Below are 25,044 nucleotides of genomic sequence, written 5' to 3' on the forward strand. Positions count from 1 at the left end.
CCAAATCATTAATTGAAAGGTGCATTCAAGATGTCCAACAATGGATGGTTGTGAACAAGCTTAAGCTCAATGGGGATAAGACGGAGCTCCTTGTCCTGACTGCTCGCCACCGTCCTCCACCTCCACTAGATTCAATCCTGATCGGAGCTGATATTATTGAAGCTAGCAAATCCGCCAAAAACATTGGTGTTTGGCTTGATAGTGTGCTTTCTATGGATGTACAAATTAATAATATCCGTAAAACTGCCTTTTTCCACCTTCGTAACATAGCTAAAATTAGAAAGTTTCTTTCGTACCGTCAGTGTGAAGTACTTATTCATGCTTTTATTTCGTCGAAGTTGGATCATTGTAACGCACATTTATCTGGCCTACAGAAATCGCAAGTTAATAGACTGCAATATGCACAAAATTCAGCTGCCCGCCTGCTAACATCCACTAGCAGATATGAACACGTTACTCCTGTACTTCGAAGCCTACATTGGCTGCCTGTCTCTGCCCGTATTGACTTTAAGATACTACTTCTTGTTTTTAAAACCCATTTATTTAGGCAGTTGTAGTTTTTGTTTTCTTTGATTTTTACTAATTTTTATTCCAATATCTAATTGATTTTATATTTACATTACCGTTATTGTAAAGCGCCGCTGGATCTTTGAGAAGCGCTGCGCTATATAAGTTATGTATTATTATTATTATTCTTCTTCCTCGAAATCGAAAATACTTTGAAAAGTAAATTTCAGGCTGCTGGTGGGCAGTAAGTATAAGTGCCTGGTTGTACCGAAGTCCCAATGTTGAGCTAGCAACGGAATGACTCAGAAACAGCACTGTAATGGCATAATTTCCTAATGTTATGACCCTAGTCAAGTTTGGAATTGACAGTCTTTGGGATTCGCTACAAAAGGGTGATTGGTTGTGAGTTTTAAGGTTCGTTCCAAAATATATATATAAACAGCGATGAGATTGTTTTTTCCTCTTTTTTTTTTCTTTTCTCCACAACAATGTTTTTCTGCTCTAACAAAGGCAAACTAGACAAATATATTTCTCTTAATAGAAGTGGCAACTATGATATCCCAACTACTAAAACCGGTTGGGTCGCTCTATCTGGGAGCCTGGAACAGGCTATCGCATAGCTAGAGGAGATTAGTGGAAGCTATGATATTCCAACAAGAACATTTTAAGATTCAGCTTCTAAGTTAAGTTAAGACTAATACTAAAACATTTGCGACGAAAGTTTTTAAGTTTTTGAAAATCAAGGCCGAGCTTAGATTACATTGATTTCCATTGATTTTAATTTTTTTTGAGATACTTGTATCCAGAGCTACTCTATGGAAATGTCATCATTAAACCGTTATTATTATTATTAATATTAATATTATTATTATTATTATTATTATTATTATTATTATTATTATTATTATTATTATTAGGTTAGGCCACCGGTACCACACTAGGTTCATGCGACAAACGTCCTGCTTAACACTCGGACTGAAATGACATGTACAAATGGTGACACAATGGCAATGACATTACTTGAGGTAGTTAATTTTGAGCCAATCGATTGAGTGATGTGATGATGTTTTCTGTTGTAACGGCAGGGGTAACCTCGCAAAAAAAAGCACATGATGGCGGAACAATAATTTTTTGTTTTTGTTTTAATTCTAATAAGCCTTTCTAGTCTCCCTACGACGAGCAAATTTTAAATGAATGGGAAGTAGGTCTAATTAACACAAATACAAAAGAACGTAAATGTGGTCGCCATTTAGGAAAGTGGTCTATCGATCTCTAGAAGGAAAAATACATTACGACGGTTGTGATACTCGGCAATAAAGTTTGAAAGCAAATAATTCAATGAAAGATAAAACAGAGTGTCAAATGAGTCCTGTCTTACGAATTTTTTTTTTTTTTTTGGTCGTTTCCATCTGTTTTAGGCGTTGTTTTGCGACATCTTTTCTCGACCGCCAGTAAGAGAGTCAAGAAAATTGAGAAGGCCCTCAACACCGAGCCGCCGGCCTGTGACCTCTTGTTGTTCAAGCTGGAACTGACGCCAAACCAGTGAAATTCTCAGTTTAAAACACCAGCATCCGATCGGTTAGAGATGTCCCCATCTACCAATCAGTGTAACGCGACCGTTATCAGCTCAAAAGCCTAACCCTGCAGTGACTGGTACATTCGAATACACTCAAATGCTTCGAATTCCTATAGTCTGGCTTCTTGTACGATCATGTTGAGAAAGCTTTGTTAAGGATTTCAGAATCGCCTTTCTCGGTGAATTTTCGAAAGATGAAGCTCAAATTCAGTGAAGGTATGGGGACATCTCTAGTCGATAGGATGCTGGTGTTATTAAGGTGAGAATTTCACTGGTTTGGCATCAGTTCCAGCTTGAACATGACGAGGTCACCGGGTGGCGGCTCGGTGTTGCCTGCCTTGTCAATTTTCTTGACTCTCTAACTGGCGGTCGAGAAAAGACCTCGCAAAATACGCCTGAAAAAGACATGACTAAGTTTAATATTTCATTGAATTATTTGCTTTCAAACTTATCCTTTCACAGATAGATAACAACAACTCCAATAGAGGGTGGTCCGCCTGTGGGGACACCTTGTGTCGCTTGTTGAAATCAACGTGCATCTAATTTCCTTAATTTCTGGACATATAAGCTGAAGTTGATGAAACAAATCTAACTAAATTATGCTTATGCTTATTTTAACCAAGTGGTATATTCCATTCTAACTGGAGTATGGTATACTGTATTTCGTCTGGTGTCCAAACAGTTGCATGTGATTAGTAGTTGACAAAATAATTTATTAATAATTTTGGAAGTAATGAGTTACAACACACCTTCCTTTCCTGCAGCCGCTGGAGCTGGGGCAGGAGCCGGTGCTGGTGCAGGCCCAGCCGCCCGTTTTTCGACCTTGGAAGATATTCCATTACCTGTGTAAAGTCCAATAGATTTCTCAGTCAGAATAGTTGATAAAAGATTATCCGTGCATACGGACGGAGCTACTGAAATTTAAATTGACCAATCAGAATTCAGCGAGTGGGAAAAACTGTGCTATCCGACGTCACGTCAACGGTTCGAGTGCCAAAAAACCATTCAGTTAAAAGTTTTTTTTGCAACTTTTTTGTCAACAAACCTGGGTTGCCAGCAAGCGGCGATTCGAACGTCAGCTGTTGTGCCTAGGCTGTTATTTGTGCTTTTTCTGACTATTTTAAGGAGGCTCGAAATAGTTTCTCCTTTTTTCAAACAAATAAACATATTCTGTCCTTAGATACAGTTAGGGCAATCATATCAAAACGAAATTTGGCCAGGGTATTAAGTACCTATCGTAGATTTCTCACATTATGTTTTCCTTCAAAATAATGTTACCATGGCAACGATATTAGGCATTTCTTTGAGCCTTAAAATCAACATATGTGGTCCTTTTTGAAGAAACGGGACGGTGAAATTTTCCCATTCATCGTAACCAGATAATGTTAGAAATACTTTCTAAAATATTTAAAATTCAACAAAATCTGTAGGTCAGTTTTTCAGAAAAATAAGTTTTTTTGAATTGTCTCTAATTATTTTTTTCACCTACAGATTTTTTTCAAATTTGAAAGACAAACCGTTTAAATTAATCTAAGCTAACATGCAAAAAATCAAAAACATTCACCGTCCAGAAGCAGAGATATAAACGAGTAAACTTGCAAAATCAGGAAAAATTAGGGGGTTACAAGATCAGCAATTTACGCATGCGTCTCCCGCTCATTCGAGTCCGCGCGCGAGTGGAGCTAGAAGTCAACACAAACGGATTTAAATAACTATTAAACCGTTTAAGTAGAATTTTCGTAGTTTTTGTGAATAGGAGATGTCGTATAAAAATAACAACTTTCTTTAATTTTCCAGACATGTTTCGACGGTACATCCGTCATCTTCAGTGTTACATATTTTGAAATCGCCGTTGAATTTAAAGCGCGCGCGATCTTACAAACTATGTTACATTGCGTTGTCAATATTGCGTATTAAATCAAAACAGAACAAAACAAAAATTTTTAAATGAGTGACGCTTAGTTCCTTACAGGGAGAGAGTCAGGTTAATGTGTTTCACCTGCTGGTTGAGATCGGGCTTCTCTCAATACATGGATTCCTTAAGCTTAACTTGGTACTTAGTGGCTGCAGAGTCCAGGATCTCAAAGCAATCCGGTGTGCAGGATGCCTTACAAAACTCTGAACTCTGCAGATGTTTAAAAACGTTAGAAGATCTATCTGAAAGTAAGTGCTCGCGCACCCGTGTGGAGAAGTGTCGGCTGGTTTCACCAACATAACAAGCATTACAACTTGCACACGAAAATTTATAGACCACACGCGTGCGAAGCCCTACAGGGACAGCATCTTTTACATTAAAAAGATTCCTGACTTTGAAAGTAGTGAAGACTAACCTTATATCAATAGGTTTACATAACCGATTAGCAAGTTTGCGTATACTCCTCTGTGCCGTTACTAGGTGTTTCCTGGGGCTCGATTCCTGAATGAGACTGTGTTTTCCCTCCCTTGACTGCTGTCTGAATATCTTTAGAAATATATTTGTTGATAAGGTTCTCAGGGAAGAGATTCCTCCGCAGAATGACAGACAGTTTTTGAAGGTCAGTATGGAACCCCATCCATGTGTTGTTTATCTTAAAAGTTCTATCAATCAAGGTTTTGATTAACCCCAATTTGTAGATCAAGGGGCAAAAACTCAGATAACTGGTGAGCAAACCTGTGAAAGTTTTTTTTCCGGTAAACGGTGGTTACACTTTGGTGCGGGTCAGTGTTATTGATTAGAACATGTAGGAAAGGTAGTCTAAGAACATGGCCAGATTCCCGTTCCATTGTAAAGCGTATATTGGGGTGTTGATTGTTGATGTAATTGAAGAAAAGGGTTGCATCCCGTTCAGAGCGGAAAAGGCAAAATGTATCGTCTACGTAGCGACGATAGGATAAGACTTTTGAATCCCCGTATTGATCCAACCATATATTCTCATGGTGACCCATAAAGAGATTGGCGAGAACAGGGGCAAGGGGGGACCCCATGGCTACACCATCCACTTGGTCATAGAAGTTACCCTTGAACAGGAAGTGAGTTTCCTTGGTAGCAAACTCAAACAACCTTTTAAGCTCATGTTTACTAAGTTTCAAACCTAGGTTACCCTCAGTTATATACTTGACGGCAAGATTAATGCAATCATCTAAAGGGATGTTGGTGAAGAGGCTTTCAACATCGAGCGCCAAATTCCACCCCACCATCTCGGCCCATAGTTTCCTCCATAGGCACCTAAAACTACAGCTTGACAGATAAAACAAAAACAAAAACGTGAGTATAGTGAAGTGCCATTCCTAGAGAATAGCTCCGTAGCCGGTTCGCTGATTCATGGACCTAAAGTGGCCCACCTTTAGTACACCCTCGAAACACAGACCAGATTAAGAAAGCCATAGAAGACATCGGCACACTTGCAGAAAACCTGAACAAAGAAAGCCATGATCAGGTTATCGGGAAATCCAGCCGTTCAAGCCTCCATTCAAACGCTTGCAAAAATATCTGGGTCCCCAGCGCACTACTAACGGGCCACCATCCGCATTCTGGGTCTCAAACATTGACCTCGTAGGGTTAATGTCGAGCATGATTCGCGCGCGCGTCACAGGAAAGGGACTGGCTATTGCACCTGGCATGCATTAATGAACTGCCACCGTGGTGTTTTGCATATGACAATATTCAAGTTATATGTGTGTGTACTACAGCGATATGACAAGATTACTAAACGACCACCCGGATGTGCATGCCTTCATGGAGGCAGGGGCATTCTCCGTACAAATGATCTCTGTCAATTCCTTTTGACGGATACCCGTAGACTAGACAGTCGAGGAGACAAGAGGCACTCAGACTGCTGGAAGAACGAGAGAATTCAGCTTAAAGACATAACAGGTGCACTGCAGTGCTACTGCATGATCGCTGAATTCATGACTTTGTTTTTTTGTCAGCTACGCGAGATGGTGGTCTATGCTCAAGGAAACAGTGGTCATGCTGACCTAAAGAAGTGATAAATCAACAACAACAGAAAGGGTGAGCTTTATTTGCATAACTATAACAACACAGCATTGCAAAAGCGGGAAAAGCATGGGAATTACAGTAATTTAGTTATCAGGGTACAAAATTAATAAAGTAAAATTTAAATAATATATAGATTTAGCCTACCCTAAAAGCGGAACTCCTGTTTATTTATTCTTAGTGCCTGTAGGGTTTGTGAAAATAAAAGGTTAGAATTGTCCGCGTTTAGATGTTTCCGGTTGCTGCTTTAATATTTAAATCATTTTCTTTCCTTTCTTCTGTAGAAAAATTCATTGCCTAACTAGTGAATTCCACGGTAAAATTTACGCAAAAAACCGATACCGCATGAATCAGGTAGCGATGAGTGCGACATCGGTTTTTCCAGTGAAATTTACTTTGCAATTCATCAGTTTGGCAATATTTTTTTCTTGAATCGAATGAGTTTTATAAGAAAACAAGCACACCCTCACCGAACGAATGGAAAAGGAAAAAAAAATGCCATTTCAGAGTCAACTGTCGATAGCCAGCGAATAGGAATCATGCTAAAATTAGAAGCCATAAAAACGACTTTGTCAGTTCAAGTTCAAACAAGAGTTTTACTGATGTACTTAGCCTGCATAGCAAGCGTTTTCAGCGGGCGAGGAGCGAACTCTTTTACCTCCGCGAGAGAATGGGGCAAGCGCAAAAAACAAAACACAAAATCGCCCACGAACGGGGTCTCTGATTGGCGCGGTTCGGATTTTTCGATTGACACCTCTCAGTCCCTCATGTCAAAATAACGGTATTGCTTGTAGCAAGCGAATGAATCGGAGAAAGTAATTCGCTTTCGGGCCTTTCGGTGGACTGATTTTCACTTTTCGCTCGCTGAAATCGCTCACCACGTAGGCTAAATGGCGGAGAGATCTTCTTTTCAGAAAATATTACATCAAGCAGTTAGCTCCGTTGTAGATGAAGGATTTAGCGGAGGCTTGAGAGAAGAACAACAAATTTCGACAGTTTCTCCAAGGGGGAGATTTGCTCGCTGTTCTTCCCACTGGTTTCGGAAAAAAGCCTCATTTCTTGCGAAAAACAATGCTTACGTACAAATTATTAGTCCTCTCAAAAGTATTGCGAATGATCAAATCAAGGAAGACTTCAATGGGGATTAGCTGGTAAACAGACTCCTAAACTATTCAATCTTGCGAGATCGTTCTGTTTAATTTTGCACCGCTGTGGAGCAAAACTGTTGAAATCCTGTAGTGTAATGCCGACTCTTTGGGATTTAAAGCCTTGACATTATGCCGAAACAAGTTCGACACTATTTATAGCTGTTCCTTTAATTTTACGACGTGTCTAGGTACCCGGCACCCGGGAAGTGCTTTCAAAAAACTAGATACCCGGCAGTCAGAAATTTTGACCAATTTTCTCCAAATAGCTCGCTTAATTCCTCTAAGAACTTAAGATATTTGTTTAGAAATCTCAAGCGATTATCAATATTGCCTTGGGTTAAAAGCCGAAGCGACTGTTGAGCTTGGGCATAGAGTGAAATCTCAATGTTTTTGACACTTAGAAAATATTCAAGTTCTGGCACACTAAGTCAACTCCCGATGAATATTCACAGAAATTACCAACGAAACCTCACCAGATTTCTAAACAAATATCTTATGTTCTTAGAGGAATTAAGCGAGCTACTTGGAGAAAATTGGTCAAAAATTCTGACTACCGGGTATCTAGTTTTTTGAAAGCACTTCCCGGCTGCCGGGTATCTAGACACAATGTTAATTTTAACATCACTTTCTTCAATACACAAGCGCCAAGAAAAATGTGTTAATTACACCACTTAGCAGAAAATTGTGTAGGAAAACCTAGTATTGTCGGCGGGCTTGTTTACAACATTTCAGGTGCTCTCAGGCCGCCCTCGGGAAGGTTATCTATGTTTAAAAGCTAATAGAGATTATCGCTGCTTTTTTTGCTCTGGCCCCAATTTTCGCACGGCCAAAACATCGAAATTTGCGCGGAAACCCCACGGAAACGCTTGCTACGCAGGCTATGATGTACTTTATTCCACTTCATCTCAGAAAACAAGATCATTCACATTTTGATGTACTTCATTGAAACACGCCAGGTTGGCTTGGTACAAGAATCGGCAAACTACGGTAATGCATCCAAGAAAGGACGACCACTGATCCAACACTTAAATAACGTTTGAGTGCTTTAAAGAAACTTCTGAAAACACACGCTAGCTAGATTACCCCCTAAATTTACGAGAATTCATTGCGAATACGTGTTTATAACATAAGGGCAAAATTTTCTTGTCACTAACGAGGCACAACGAAAACCAGTTGGGCAAACTTTAAAAGCACTTGTTCGCTCGCATTTTGGAGCAAAACAAACAAACAAATCAACTTTTTATTTATTTCCAAAAGGGTACAGATAATTGTTATTTAATTCCAGTAGACAATAAAAATTCGATTTTCATACCTGAACAAAGGAAGAACCGATTAGTGCCCAAGGAAAGAATTTGTGTGCTAAATATGAGCTATTACTGGTATTCTGTTTTGTCGCTGTCGTTCTCTTTCGCTCAGTCCTTTCATTTCTGTTCTAGATATAGGCATAAAACGCCAGTCCCGATTCACGTCCCGTCTCGACTGCCTGCCCCTGGATCTCCGAGGATGAGGTCCTCCGGGCATCATGTAACCTTATCAGAGCTTTTAAAGATATGCGAAAAATTGCAATACAGAGAAAAAAGCACCTCTAAGCAATTTAAAAATAAACTTTCAGCTTTAAGTTTACATCCCGCCGATGCTTGACTTGAATAACCGCGTAGCCACCAGTTTGGACCACATATATCATATGTCAAACTAGATTGAAATCCGCGAAAAACGCAGATAGAAAACATCTTCCAAACCGTTTTCCACCTGAACACGAAAAGCGTTGACTCTGTAAGAACATTCGTTGATATATAGTAAGACCGTGTAGCCGCGTCGAGCCACAGAAAGCGCGCGAAAAATGAGGCCTAGCTTATGTTCAGGTGAGTTAACCTGTGTTGAGCCTGCAATCCGATTGAAAACCAGTACCTGATCAGCAGTCAACTTAAAAAAAAAAACAGCTGACCTCAGTTAGCTGTAAGCTTGAGGCCCCGATATGGTCACGTGATACTGGTCAGCTGATAACTATAAGTGTCAATTAATCAAAAGATGGATGTCCAATATCAAAGATTTATGCTGTAAACCAGCGTAATACTGGTCACATTGGCATATATGGAAGGGTGGATATACGGACGGACTTACGTACGGACGTCAACGACGGCATAGCTATAAAACCAAATTTTCTCGCATCGATGGGTTACCAAATTTTTTTACCTATGGTGCTTCGCTATGCTGGGCTCCGCTATTTTAAGTTAACATTTATCAGAAGCTCATGGCATAGAAGCGTTTCACTCTGCTTCAGTGCTGACGTTTTTCTGGTTTAAAAATTTCCTTATTAGATTTAATGTAGCTCGTGCATTTTCCCGCACATGGACTCTCGATCTGATTTTTGTCCATATTTGGGCATAAAAGTGGTGTCCTAAAATCCCTAGCTTTGCTCCAAGTAAAAGAGTTGCAAGTTACATGCTTCAAGGTCACGTGCTTCTGCATTTATCCAATGTTCAAAAAAGGTTAAAAGATGTGCAAGCAACGGTCAGGACTTAACTATTGCTTTTCAACTAAATTAATCCATTTGCCGATGCGGACCAGCCCTTTGCAAGTCTCTCACGAGCGCTGTTACTTCTCCAGAAATTGACCGAGACTTGCCCAGAACATATGAGGCTTCCTATTAAGATTTCAAGAAAGAACGATTCGAGCCCAAATGGTATAATAGTAATGATGATGATAATGACGATAACGATAACGATAACGATAATAATAATCATCATCATCATCATAATAATACAATTATTATTATTATTATTATTATTATTATTATTATTATTATTATTTTGATAAACCACACAATGTTTTTGAAGTTCATTTTTTAATAAAGACCAGACATGTTTCAGATGAGACATCATCCAGCCTGATGTTTTCAAGTTTCGATTAAAAAACCTGGGGCATGCGCGACCGTGATAGCTTCCCTTTAAAGCACATCAGAGATATGTATAAATCACAAAAATAATGAAACGACGGGGTTTGAATTTTGAAATATGTCTAACGGTTTCGACTAATAAAAGGCGGCCTTTTTAGGAAATAACAATAACAGCGGAGCTCTGCGCCCCAATGGCGTGCGCGAAGCGCTATGGGCAAAAAAATATGGTAAACTATTTGTGATTTGGCCACCGTACGACCGTCCACCTCCCCATGTAAGCCAATGTGACCAGTATCACGTGACCACATCATGGGCTCGAGCTTAGACCTCATCGCGGCGGCAATACAGTTTCAAGTATACATCTTTGGCGATGGGTAAACATGTTAAGATCAACTGACACAAGATATCCGCTCATCAGTATCACTTGACCACATCGAGGGCTCAAGTTTAGAGCTCATCGAGGTCAGCTGCTTTTTTTTTTTTTTTTTTAGCTAACCGCTAACCATCTACTAGGCTTTAATTGGATCGCAGGCTCAAGCCAGGTTAACTAACTGTAAGAATAATCCAAATGGATCCATAAAACAAAAAGGGTCACGAAACAACTAGCCTGCATTGATTTAAGTACTAATAACTAAGAGTCCCGTATGTAACCTGACTCTTACGGGCCAAACATTAACCAGTGTAGCTAGTTGCATAAAATCATTTATTCTCTGAAAGAATATATTTTATTTATTTTTTTGTTTTCATCAATTTGGCGCAAGCGACTTATTTTACGAAATCAAACCAATTTATGACTCTGATCGCATCATACCCTGAAATTAGAGCCGACGACGCCTGGCTTTTTACTCAAGTTTTGAAGCAAAAGCTTTTCAGTGTAATTAAATAGAAGTAGAAGAAAGAGACGAAGCAGTTGAACGAAATTACGGATATCCTGGCCGAATTCTCGAAAACTCTTGGGAAAAAACGAGCTAAAAAAAAAAACAAAACAAAACAAAACAAAATAAAACAAAAAAACAATAAATGCAATCTTCTCCAAGACTGTTTATTACGGAAGTGTTAAATCCCCAGAAATACATTATACGCATCAGGGGCTTTTCAGGTTCAGTAAATATTGCGTTGGCAACATTCTTTGCAACTTGATACTGTTTTTCCCTATGGAATGGTGATTTTGACGTGTTTGATAGCAATGTGGACATTGGTACGCGATTGTTGGAATAAACGATTTTTAAAGGCAACCTTCCGGCAGCTTACATTTGATAGTTTAGGTAAAGATTAATGAATCGAACATTTCCTCTTAAAATCATCTACATTTCATTTAATTCACTTATCATGTAATCATCATACTTCTTAATTTAAGTCAAATTAGTCATGAATCAATAATTGCTCAAAATGAAACTCGTAATATGCAAAATCCCTTACTCTTAGTAATGTAAGGCAGATTACTTGGAAATTCTCATTAAAGTATTATTTTACTCTTCAATGCCAGGCAATCACCTCCTCTTTAATTATATTAGCTCGCTTTAATATTAAACTGAGGTCGGTTTCTCGAAGCCTGGTTGGCGCTAACCGTTGGTTAAGAGGTATCACGGCAACCCGCGCTTTAATTAAAAGCTTGTCAATAACTGAAACCAAAAATAATGCTGTGCGATTTGGGGACATACTGTCCTGAATTGAAACGTTTTGCACGGGCTCCCTCTTTATGCTAAAGAAAGGCAAAAAATACTCAACAACAACAACAACAACAAGCGAAACCGAGAAAAACATTCTGTTAAGAAACTACATTTTCAAGGTGTATCCTACACTGCCGGTATCTCACTAATATCTCATATCATGGCATTAAAAGTATCAACGGAATAAAACGAGAATTCTCTTCCAGTTAATTGTTCCACGCGAATCAATCCTTGAGACACTGATCTTCTAGCAACTGGATGGAAGTACATTTTCGTAGAAAAGCTCCTCCAGGTTGACGTATTCCTAAACAACGGAACAAGCAAATGAGTTAGAAATTAGCGACCGAAAGCCTTCTCTTATCGTTATGTAAACCCCAATGACCAGGCCCGGGTTGCTCGAAGCATAGTTAGCGCTAACTAGCCTCAAACATCACGGAAACCTATATGTTTTCAAACCTCTTAACCAACGGTTAGCGTTAACCAGGCTTTGAGCAACCAGCCCCAGTCTTTCTTTCTTTCAAATGAAAATTAAAATGAGTTGCGAATTTCCATGCAAATCAAACTTTTTTTCTTTTTAACTGTCTTGTCGCAGACTCGTTTTTGAAACGGAAGCAAAGAAAAACGCGGAACAAGTAATTTGTGATAATTGTAAATTAGCATAGATTGCTATCTTGATAGTACGTATCGGAGGCCTGGTGAGCCGTGTAAGGTGCGCAGTGGTTTGTAGGATTAAGGCTTGTAGTTTCCGGCCGTTAGTAGGCTTAGTTAATCTACGGTCAGCCTTCTCCGCATGCACAAGTCCACTTTCGTTCATCGTTATATCGCGCGGGGAAAAAAAGTTCAATATGCCCTCTTTAAGATGTATATAGCGTTCTCTTACATTCGTAAATCGTGTGTTTCAATAAGAATAACCTAGAACCCCGAGGGTCGCACCACTGACTTGGTCCAGGGTAGAGGTTCCCTAGTTTTTTCCACCTACTGGTTTTTAGGTGTTTCCGTGTCCGGCTCTAGTGCATCGCTCTTCCCTACATATAGTGTTGATGTGTAAATGTTTTTGTTTACATTCCAATGCTAAATATATTCCATGGTGGCCTGGCTTGCCAACGCACCCAAATCATGAAATATTATTGTTGTGTTAGACCAGTTGAGTAGCGGAGGCAAAAATGGACACTTTCGTGTATTTTGCAACACGGCGTGTCGAGTGCGGATCTACCAATGTGAGAGGGGGGCATTCTCTGTCGGAATTTTGAATTAAAACCGTAAAGGAGACCGATATAAGCGTGACCCAGGCTTTTTTGACTCCTAAAAGAGACCATATTTAGAATATATTAAATATATATTCTTATATTTCTTCGCATGCAGCCCTAACCAAGACCTTCACGAATATATATGATGGCGTTTTGCCCAAAACACTCCATTTGAGACAAAGATCTGAAATTTCTACCCCTTTTTTTTTTTTTTTGCATTTGTATATTTAGCCATTATTCTACGAGGGCGCACTGGAATACCCTGCGAGCAGAGTCTGTTTCGATCGATCTTCGTAGATAAGTCGGGAAGAGGAAAGTAGACTCTGCTAGCCGGCGCGACTTTGTTTAATTTGCCGCTCATCCAGAGAAATGGATCAGTCAGTCCAGTTTCGACTTGTCAAACCTGTTTTTTTAGTTTGTGCCATGGATCGCCACGCGTCGTCAATATTTTTTTTTAAGTTTACAACAGCGTGACAATTTTTAACTGTCTAAATTCCCATGAGTATTTCCTCCGTATATCGGTTACAGAAACTAGTTTGCCAGAATTGAGAAACCTATTAATTTTTTCAGTAAAAATTGAAATGGAAATTTAAAAACTTGAACTGTCTTGAGCAAGCTCGAGTAGAATAATTGTTGTACTAAAAACTGCATGATATTCCCGGGGTTAGTATTGTCTAGCAAAGCATCGATTTCTGTCTTGGTCATTTCCAGTGCAAACGGGTTTTGTCGGCCTTTTGTTTTTTTTTTCTCAGAGCTGCAAAAATATTTCCAGTTTGCTTTAATGCTGGTGCGTTCCTTGGCCATATTCGGCACAGCAGGAATATGAACTAATAGCCTGTATTCGGCTAGCTAATGAAAATGCTGGAAATCTGATATCCGTGGTTCAGGTTTTGATAAATACATTTATTTTTCGGCTTGCCTGTTCTTCCTCCTCCATCAGCTTGTGGAAAGTGGCCTTCAGGGACCCAAAGTCTGGCCTTTTGGATGGATCGTTTTCCCAGCACGCAGTCATGGTCTCATAACTGTATTCGAGAAAGAAAGTCATCCCCAGAAACATTTAAAAAATAATTCCTCGGAAGTAGTTTCATTCTTCAAACTGACTAATTAGAAAAAAACAGGTCCCAGTTGTTCGAACGATGGATAGTGCTATCAACCGGATAAATCACTATCCAGCGGATAAACACAAGAAAAACCAATTAAGTTATCCAGTGGGTAGTGATTTATTCGGTGGATAGCGCTATCCATCGTTTGAACAACTTCGGCCAGGAACCTACAGCTCCAACAGTAGGTCTATGCAACGGCATTTTCATAGATCCATCTCTTTTTTAGACGAGTTCTCAAATAAGATTTGCCTTGAAGGAGTGACCATTCTCAATACCATTGGTAATGATTTCTCACGCAAGATTGTGATTGTGACTGTGATTGTGATCAGCTGGAAAGGTCTGGTTTCACGGGAAAATCAATCTAAAAATAACTCGGTCTTTAAAAATGCCGTCTCACAAATACTATAAAATTGTACGCCCTGGTCATGAGAGTGTAAAGTGCAGGCTGCAGGTTGCAGTTTATGGTTGCAAGTCATCATTTTATCCTAAGAGGAACAACCCAACCTTACAGGGCCGTTACCAGTATGAGGCAAACCGCCTCTGTCATTTTTTTTTTTTTTTTTTAATAAAGCACGATTCCAGTGTTCTCTTTAAAATGTACTCATCATAAACACCTACGAAAAAAATTTAATCATAGTGCCTCAGTCATCATTTTTTTTTTTTCTGGCTACGGCCTTACCTTAGGCTTGAACATTATTCTTTATGCCTTATGTTAGCATTAGTAAAGGTTTAGGTTGTTTAAGGACGTTTGGGCGAAAATTTTCTAGAAAGATGATGAGTTAGTGATGTCACAAATGTAAAAAAAGGGGGGGTCACCGACTTCGTTTTGGAGAGAACTTGTCCGAAAGAGTACCCCAAATCTGAAAAAATCCGGCTTCTTCAGCGAATAAGGCCACAGTGTCTGTAAGCCCAAAAATATTGCAATTACATCTTTGAAGTGAAATGTTCTCTACCAAACGTTGTTAAAGTGGACACATCAAGTGAATTTAGTTAACTTTTGAGGTTCCTTAAAGAACAAGTTCGCATTTAGCAACCATAGTTTCATGCGCCTTGCAGCCGCAAGATGGCAGGATTCCATGTCCCGTGGTCAAAAATCTAGAAATTTTTTTAACGTCCCACATTGATTTTTTGTTCATTTTTGGACAATGTGGAGATAATTGTAAATAAAATCTGTTTCTTAAAAGAAAAGTAAGGGTCACCGAACATCCAAGATCGTTAAATCCAAGCAAAGCTATAGCAATGGCCATCTGCCCTATCATTGTTCATTTAAGTACTTAGCGCGCGCGTTCGATGCATGACGTGGCATGTGAATTTGGGTGCGCTGGAAGGATGCGCAGTAGCAATGGGCGCGAACGTCCTTAAGATGTGATGAAACAATGACCTGCAACCCTAACCTGCAACTTACAACCTGCAATTTTAATACACCCTCCATAAAAAAAATAAAATGCCCTTAACCTCTAAAGTGAGATTAATAAACAAGAAAAATTATAGCTAAGGGAATGAACATATTTACAGTTGCGAGTTGATGTATTTAGGGCGAGACATTCGATAGCCATTCTCCAGCAAGGTTGGAATATCCCTCATCAAGACACCAGGAAAAGGATCACCACCTGAAACAACGAATAATCTGTATTAGTAAAAATTGATTACGTACGCGACCAATGCAAATTCTCTGCTCTGATTGGTTGTAGTTAAGGTGATTATTACGCAATAATCACCTTAGCGTTTGTTTTTCTTTTATTTTCTTTTTATGGCTGCAAGCCGTTTTGTCGATGTGTCAGAGGAAGAAATTATTTGTTTTAAAGAAAATGCATATTTCTCAAATAATCACATATGAAATTATACTAAAACAATTATTCACAATTATGCTCGGTGATGTATCAGTAAACAAAAACCTCGCCTTCGGCCATTCCCATAATGCAATACGTTTTTTTTTTGGGGGGGGGGGGATGTTCTTTACATAAAAACAATACAGGTTATATACTCTTGGGATTGAATCGTGCTTCAGTGAACTGGATATCCATTGTTTAAAGAACCTCCCAAAATGAACTGTATTATTATTAGTAGTATTATTTTCAACGGGGAATATAACACTTGGCAGGCGGGGCTGTAAAGCGAAGCAAGTACTTTTTATGGTGTTTTAGCACGTTGTTTTGCAATTCCTTAATATTTACGGCTGAAAATTATACTAAGACAATTAATATTGGGGCATATTCACTTCGCCTTTGGCGAATAATTGTTACATGATTATAAAGAAAAAACAAGAAGTCTAGGCAACGACGACAACGACGGAAATGACAACACCAAAAAGCACGAAAATTATTGGTTGGAAAAAGGGAAAAGGTACTTGGCCGTCCTCCACAAAACAACACCGTTAAATCACAATTTATAAAGAATTGTTTCATGGCTCTGCTCATAGGCAAACTGTCATGTCAGAGCATTTAATTCCATTGTTGAAAATACTGCTTGAGGAAATGGAACAATGCCATAGAAGTGGAATTACTCATTGGAATTACTTTTGCAATCATTTCCTACTGCATGCGAATAGATAAATCGTCGTTATGACAACTCGTGCGAAGAATAAAATACTCGGCGAGTACAGTAAAGTTGATGTTCACAACTAAATTTGATATTTTCTGTGTAAACCCACAGTATCTTCCACTAAATTTGGGTCTCAGTCATTCAATGTGCCGTATTTGCTTTAATACTCAACAGGCTCAGCAAGAGACCGTAAAATTCACCACTGCTTGCGCCAAAGCTTGGACATGCGCAAAAGAGTGAAACTGTCCCTTCACGGTTATCACAACGACGCGAGTATACAGCATTGAACCATTCATTTTAATGTTTATCCGACCTTTAAAACTGCCCATACACATCCAGGAACAGAATAGTTCACTTGCTTTTACAAGGTTAACAAGATGCAATGTTCGCAAAATACTTCTAACAGCAACAAGTCAAATTTTAGAGTGAAATTTTCGATGACGTTGCTGTCTTCCTTGTCTATAACCTCCTTAATTGTCCATTAAAGGCTAATTTGCATTGGAGAAGCAAGTTTTAACACAATCATCACACGCAGACACAGCTTTTGTCATTTATCCCTTTATTGCCAATATCTAAAAGTTTAATCTTTTTGCTAGTACCTCAAGTATTTGGTAACTCGGTACAGAGTTCATACGCACGCGATTCAAACTTACCAACGGTAAATATTTCGTATAATACCACTCCATAGCTCCACCTTAATAAGGAAAAGTGATAAAATTAAAAATTAGAGAAGTTGATAGTCTTGACCTTTTAGATTTAATATACTCAAATCCACACTACTAAATCGTTTAAATCATAGTGAATTCGTTTAAAGGTAGAAGCTATTTAGCAAAAAGGAAAAAAAAAATCAAGTGTACGTCTGTTGCCGGAGTATACTAGTTCCCTATTCAGTTTTCTCTAAGAAGCTTTCTTTTCCAGTTTTCCAACATATGATTTCATTTGATTTAATTTCTACCCATTATGTTAAGACCATCTTCTTCATGAAATCAATGAGTGGGTCACTCTCAATAGCGCAAGGGCAAAAGTGGGTAAAACTGGCGATAACATGTTAAAGTGGGGTTACGCTGAAAATGCAGAATGCCCATGTGGGGGTTGAGACACAGACCATGGAGCAAATTATGACATCTTGCCCATGGGGACCATCCTGTACTGTCGATGACCTTAGGGTCGTCAACGACACGGCACGCCGTTGGCTCGAGAGATGGAGCGGCAAGATATGATGATGACCCAATTTAAGCAAAAGTGAAAGTAAGATAGTTAAAGAAATAAATCCATTCTCGATCGTTAAGTGCTTTGGTTCCCCATTCTGCTCTGAGAGGCTGTTTCTAGGCACTACGGTCCTCTTCCCCCTAATTTAAAACTAACAGTTGATTTGACTTCATTTGATTTACAGTCTCCCCAACGTGAAGGAGGGAGGGAGGAGAAGAAGAAGTTTCTTACACATCGCTGGAAGTTGTGTAGGCTCCGCTGCCAAACAAAGCTTCTGGGGCTGTCCACTTGATTGGAAGACGACCCTGAAAATGACCCCAAAGTATACATCAAATTAAATTCCCCACATTGGTCTTGAAAGTGACTTCGTTGCCCATTGTCTGTCCCTTAACGTTTAGAAACGGTGTTCCGTCCGAAGGCTACACAAATGCAAGAAAACTTAATCCAGGCGCAAATTCCACCTTTCAACAAAGTCAGTCCTTGCTTTGTGGAGCAATTGTCTCTTAAACCTAATTTAATACCATAGCTCCCACGGACCTCAAAATCTCAGTGGTAGAGCGTCCGAACTAGCGATAGGAAGGTCGTAGTTTCGGGCCCCTGCAAAGAAAACTCAAATTTTCCCGAAAAACTATAATGTTCGACATTAATAAATGCATCTCTTCATTGGTGTTCAGCTTTCGTTTGGGAATTTGCGTAACAGGATTTCACAAAATATTAGCGGAGCTCAGACGCGCTAAGCGCGCCAACGGAGCACCATGAGTAAGCCCTTTTGGGAAAGCTATTCATGCTCGAAGGTTTGGTTATGGCGTCAGCGTTTGCCCGTCCGCGCGTACAGATTGTTGGAGTGGAGGAGGGGAGGCAGGAAAGCCTCTTGGGACGGGAATGTTCGGGCAATTTTCCTCAGCGGGAAATCGCGTGGCAGCGTTACATTTGCTTTGGAACTTATGACTGCCTATCTTTTAGGTAGGAGACAAAGAGTTAAACTTGATGGAGTATATTCTCCGTGGAGAACTATGACAACCGGGGTACCACAGGAATCCTTGTTAGGTCCACTCTTGTTTAATATGTATGTTAATGATCTTAATTACTTTGTTTCTAATACTTCCTCAAGGCTGTATGCTGATGACACGACGGAATATGCCTCGGATGTCTCACCGATGGTTCTGCAGTGTGTTATTAACTCTGACCTTGGCGTGTTATCTAGATGGTTTGGATTGAATTATCTACAGATTAATGCCACTAAAACGCAAGCCCTTGTCATCGGGCCATCATTATATGAGTATGAATTTCACCTTAACAATGCGAGGATTGCGATGAAAGATACGATTAAGATCCTAGGGATAATTTTAGACAGTAAACTAACTTTTAAGACACACATAAAGGAACAGCTGCAAAAAGCATGCGCAAAGGCTTCAGCCTTGCGGAGACTGCGCAAGTTCATTCCGAAGTTTGTAATGGTACGTCTCTACAAGGCGTATGTTCTCACACATATTGAGTATTGCAGCCCTCTTTTGCTGGGTATAGGTAATGCTGAGACAACCAAAATGGAAAGCACTAATTGTTATTTATTAAGAAGTATCTTAGGCTATCCGAAGTCTGTTTCATACGACTACCTCCTAAAAATAGTTAATATCAAGTCTTTGGAACAACGCAGGCAATTCCAGTCACTAGTTATGTTATATAAATGCTTGTAAAGCCACGGAGCACCCTATATTAGTAAGCTTTTTAATCTTAAGAATGTGGGCTCAGCACAAGGCTGAGCTTACGTGGGCTCAGCACAGAGCTGGAACTCCCCCCATTCAACTTGGAGCATATGCATCGATCTTTTACTTTTTTGGTTAGTAAACTATGGAATGCGTTGCCTCCAATGGTTAGAGAGTCTAAAGACATTGCATCTTTTAAGTACGCTCTTAAAGTTCACATGACTCGAAGCGTAGATAATTTAAAATTTAAAACGATTCTTTTTAATTTTTTAAAATAGTTGTCAGTAGATTAATCACTATTTAGTATTTTGGTAGAGTTAATTAATTGATTGATTAATTTTATCCTTTTATATTTTGCACAATTTTATACTTTGTACAATTTTATTCTTTGACATTAGTGAAAGAACACTAATTTACAACAGTTGGCTTTCAGGTAATGTTTTCCTTCTTAATGCATTCCTCGCTGCCTCATATATTTTGTAATCCTCGCTAAAAAAACGAAGATGGCCTGATAAAGTTTGCAATTCCGTGTTGACAGAGATTCTTGCATATAACAACAATAAAAAAAAAGAATTAAATCTTGTACTAGACTTGTACGTTAAACTTGACGACGATTCGTCTGAAACCATCGGACTTCATCAGGTCAGTTCAATAGAATTAATGGTGGAGTCGTGACTAGTTACATGAGAGACGGCGCGGAATATTCCGTAGCAACTCGTCCCTTGCATGTGATACTTTAAAGAGGAGGCCCCCCCTTCTTGTCGAGGCTGGGTGCCTCAACCCTCTCCCAAATAGCCTCTTTCACCCCTCGCTCGAGCCACTGTTCTTCCTGGTCCAAGATAGTTACCTCTTGGGAGATTTGATGCTCTGTTGTTTTGGCATGGGTGTAGACTGCGGAGTTTTGGGCCTCGTATTACGCAGGTTGGGTGTGTTGCTCGAACCGTTGGCTAAGGGCTTGCTTGGTTTCACCAATGTACGTCTCATTGCAGCCTGGCTGCGCGCATTTGATGCCGTATACGACATTGTAGTGCTTTTTCTTAAGGGTAAGGTCTTGACATGGACCAGCTTGTCACGTAGGGAGTTAGTCGGCTTTAAGGTCGTGGTAACACTCACTGGTTAAGGGCTTTCTTAACTCTCTCGCTTAAGCCCCGGATATCGGGGATGGTAATACTATTGATCTGACCTGATGAAGTCCGATGGCTTTGGTCTAGTCTAGTAAAAGACTTAATTCTTTTTTCCAGTAATACCGACTAGATGAATAATCTTCACAGTTCATTTCAACAATCACATTTATACCCCGTTTTCGCAATACCTCGTCGCTTGGTATTCAAGACATTTTCTTAATTCTAGTCCGGAATCAGATAGAACAAAAAGGCCTAAAAGAATGCTCAGTATAAAATTGTGTCTGCGGCTTTAATCAATTAACGTCAGAGACTGAAACACCCACCGCTAACTTGAAGACATGGCGTTCCCAATTTAAATGGCCATAAAGTTACCTTTCTCATGTCAATCTCGCAGAGGATAATTAACCTTATGGTATTTTTTAACAATTTTTAAATATTTACACCATTTGCAATTCATTTTCTTTCCGTTCTCATCAGCTGAAGACGAAAAAGACTAACTTTAATGCACAATGATTCTCGACGAAAAAAACCTCATTGTTTTTTGGTCTACTTTAAAAAAGTCCGTTTTTAGTATTTAGCGTAACAATGACTTAGGGTGATGCTGCCTCTTCAAGCCCCACTTTGGTTAAAAACCATAAAAGCCATCTTAATACCAACATTGGGTCTTCAGAAAATGGAAGAAAATATTCGACTCTTATGCAGAAGAGCTATTAACCTTTCCATTTACAAGATCGAACAATTCATTCTCATAAGTAGTACCACAGATATCTTTGTTGGGAAGTCATTACACTTTGGTGTTATATCAAGATCACACCTCTTCATCTGATTATTTCCTTTATTCTCAATACTTGTCTGACTAAAATTTCATCGTCCTTTTGAGGAAACTTGCTTGTTTTCGGAGTCAAAGGTTAAACGGCTTTTGCTACTGAAATTCAGCGAAAGCGAACTGGATAGCAATCAAATCAAATGAAACTTAAAAGAAAAAATAACAACTTAACTCTGAAAATAATTTTTGAATAAAATAACAGATACAAAAGGAGTCAGGGATGCGCAAATAAAACGGATTCCAATTGGGGTTTTTTTGAAAGCCAAACCGTTTTTACAAAGTATTTCTGGGATAGATGTTTTCTGTGACTTTTGTTTTGTTGTTTTGTTTTTTGTTTTTGCATTTGTTTTTGTTTTTGCAGGTGACAATAAGAGGCAATTGCTCAAATATTGTCCAGTTAAGGAGGCACCCCAGAGTTTTAGGACCGGGTACTAGTACAGCGTGTAAAGCCTGAATCGCGCGTGTTTTTTTCTGATTTTCACGTCGTGACCAAATATGTAAAATTAACTGCTAATTTCCTAGCGTTCCCTCTGTTTTTTTTTTTAATCGACTCAGTTCTAACCACATACAGTTACCATCAAATACCCTATATTTGCAAAAATCTGTCAGAGCCAATCGAATATATTTACAAAAATGACAAGTTACAGAATTGTGGCAAAATCGTCTGAACCACCTTCAGTTTTAACCACTTCAAAATGTCAGGCAATTTCATTTGCATAATGTGGGAAGAATTTTAAAAAAACCCAAGGAAAGTATAAATATTAAAGAATTTAGGCCAAAAATAGTGATATCTCTACCTGTCACTAGATGTGATGTTGTCATGGTAACGGCCATATTCCAAAAATTGACACCCAAAAAATTAAGCCTTATTATATCGGTACCCATACTGGTAAATAACAACAAGGAAAACTTTAAGAGAATTTAACTAAGTTTCCTTTTGCAAGTCTTGCTCTGTAGTGAGGGTATCTACAAATACTCTATAGGGAGCCATCTCAAGTGCGAGGATCACTTCACTCCTTCGGTTTTTGTTTTTTGTGCGTTGAAGCTGTTGAGTTGTGTTTTTTGAAAACAATTCTGGGATAATATGAGCTAGTAATTGCTAAGTCAAAAGTACATAAAACCAACTGCACCTCGTGCGTGCGAACATAAATGTCATCTTCTTGGACGTCTCTTGCCATCCCAAAATCAGTTATCTTGCACACTTCATCCTCTCCGACCAACACATTCTTGCAGCAAGGTCACGATGGATAATCTGGAAGATAAGTTAAATTAATTATTTCATCATCCACACCGTGTCACAATGGCTCATGAAATGGACCATTTTTCCACTTCTGAGCACAGAGATCATGTCTGCAAATGGCACCAAAACCTCATTGATATACTAATCTCACTGTGTTCAACATTTTAATGGGAACCTCCAACACTGCAAAAGATCAACTTTACACTGAAGAAAATCATGTTTAAGATCCTCTTTCTTTCAAGAGTGCTTAAATAGGAAAAAAACAGAATCGATCAGTTGATTGCGGTGGCCAACTCGAAAGAACCTGCTTCTTTAGTCACCATGCACACACATCCGTAACCTATATTACTTTTTTTCTTTTCTTTTTTTTTTTTTTTTTGTATCTTTGCAAAAATTACTGTAATTTTGTTATTATGTATATGATTTTCTCGGTAAATAATGTGAACTAAAAATGAACCTGAGTCTGAATCTGATAATTTTGACTCACGTCTCCCAGGCAACGTCACCTTGAATAATTGTGGCGTGTCAAGGTTGCCCTATTGTTCTGAGACAAAGAGTTTCAGTACGGTAACAATAGGACGACTTTGAAACGCCGGTAACACGTCAGAATTATTCAAGAAGAAAGCGCCCTTTATGTTTGAAAACAAAAATCAGCCAAGCCATAGTGAAATTCATTTATATCAGATACAAACGCTTACTTTGCCATCAATTGATAGTAAGCATTATTTCCTGCGGTCGAAAAATACATTTTTGTTGTAAGAGAAGATTCTATCGCTAGCTAGTTCGAATTTCTATGCGAAAAACCAATAGGTTCGAATCGGAAGTAATGGACAACTCCGACCTCTGATGGAAAAACCACGGGCACAAAGGGCGACGGTACGCCCACAGTACTCGTTCATTGGTCGAGGAAAGAATATAGTTAAAGCACTCTTTGGAGGTCACACTTGAATTTTCTTCCGCTATAGACACGCCAGCTCGCTATTCTAAAATCGAAATTATCGTGCCACGATATCTTTGGTGAAGGACTCGAAGAATCCTTTTGATTATTCTTATAGAAAAAGCGCAATTAAATGTATCACCATCATCTTCATCATCATTATCATATTCATCATCATCATCATATTATTATATTTATTATTATTATTATTATTACTATTATTATTATTATTGCTGCTTGTACTTGGCCAACGTGCTTGAACATGGTCAACACAAGAAGCCAGTGGAAGACAAATATACCCTCGATTACAGCAATGACAAAAAAAACTTTTCCGTTCGGTTAGAAAACCCGTCCTTACTTTTATTTAATTACGTAGCAGCTCTCGTATAACACAATTGTGAGTTGGCTCCATACAAAAGCCAAAACCAAAACACTATACAATTGAAACAATGACTTTAAATTAGACTTAAATAATAGAAGGTGCTAGCAATATCAAACAAAAGCAAGGTACGAGATCTGCTACCTTATTGCCTATTTTCCAAACTAAATCTGGATTATCGTTTTATCGTCACTATTTCTACTATGGATAAAAGTAACCTTTTCATCGAGACATAGTGCATTCCGTCACTGATTTCCCAGGCAAACTTTAACAGCTGTCTTGAGGTGAGAGTGGAACCTGGTTTAACTGAAGGGTCACTGTAATAATTATCCTGTACCCCTCGGCTCCTCCTCAGGTTAACCAAGCAAGTCCCCATACTGTGCATACTCAACCACAACCAGAGGACGATCTTTCAAAAACAAGTAGAGGACATCTCAGGTGAGACCCGTGTGAACACTCGCATTGGTGCGAGCAGTATGAATTGGTAATTGTTTGCTCTGTATACACAAGCAATTCAAAATAAAGGAAAAAATTTGAGGCAAAACACAAACAGAATTCGATAAAATCTTCCAACAGAGAATTCCAAAAACAAGAGAGACATAGTACAACGCTTGTCTAATTTTACGATAAGGTTCCCAAAAGCGCAGTTTTACTTGGATAATGGGATTTACGCATGCGTCTACTGTTAAGTCCCGCCTCTTGTTTTTAAGCTCTGTCGTCATAAAGAAGGGGATCTCTGATGACGTCATTGTTTTACATTTTGTTTCATTAACATACGAGTTTGCTCACAGGAAGCATCATCTATTTACAAATTGACTTCAAAAGGGAGAAAGACGTTAATGATCCCATGCATTCTTTGTAAAATCATGAATTCCAAAGCGTCATTTCTAAAGAGATTATCTAGTATATCTGGTTCAAATTCAGAGATAGCTCATTATGCAATGAACTTTTATTATTTACAT

The 25,044-nt window shown here is 38.9% G+C and overlaps 1 protein-coding gene and 1 long non-coding RNA gene across 3 annotated transcripts in view; one reads left to right on the forward strand and one right to left on the reverse strand.

Moving 5' to 3' along the window:
* LOC138028206 (uncharacterized) overlaps positions 1 to 25,044 on the forward strand; it is a 390,617-nt gene that overhangs the window by 133,294 nt on the left and 232,279 nt on the right. The gene's annotated exons all lie outside the window — the stretch shown is intronic.
* Positions 11,782 to 24,409, reverse strand: LOC138028836 (fibroblast growth factor receptor 4-like). Its single transcript, XM_068876461.1, has 7 exons — positions 24,302 to 24,409; positions 22,657 to 22,780; positions 18,105 to 18,178; positions 17,318 to 17,358; positions 15,637 to 15,733; positions 13,940 to 14,042; positions 11,782 to 12,077 (listed from the first exon to the last, which is right to left on the reverse strand). The coding sequence occupies exons 2-7, from the start codon at positions 22,702 to 22,704 to the stop codon at positions 12,021 to 12,023; spliced, it is 420 nt and encodes a 139-aa protein (XP_068732562.1). The 5' UTR covers positions 22,705 to 22,780; positions 24,302 to 24,409; the 3' UTR covers positions 11,782 to 12,020.

Source organism: Montipora capricornis, chromosome 13 (assembly GCF_036669925.1).
Source record: "Montipora capricornis isolate CH-2021 chromosome 13, ASM3666992v2, whole genome shotgun sequence".
Classification (NCBI taxonomy): Eukaryota; Metazoa; Cnidaria; class Anthozoa; order Scleractinia; family Acroporidae; genus Montipora; species Montipora capricornis.

Coding starts and splice junctions, on each gene's coding strand:
- LOC138028836 (XM_068876461.1), bottom strand. CDS start 22,704: ATGGCAAGAGACGTCCAAGAAGATGACATTTATGTTCGCACGCACGAG. Junction 15,734..17,317: donor ATACGAAATATTTACCGTTG/GTAAGTTTGAAT, acceptor TCGTTGTTTCAG/GTGGTGATCCTTTTCCTGGT. Junction 14,043..15,636: donor AAATACATCAACTCGCAACT/GTAAATATGTTC, acceptor TCTCGAATACAG/TTATGAGACCATGACTGCGT.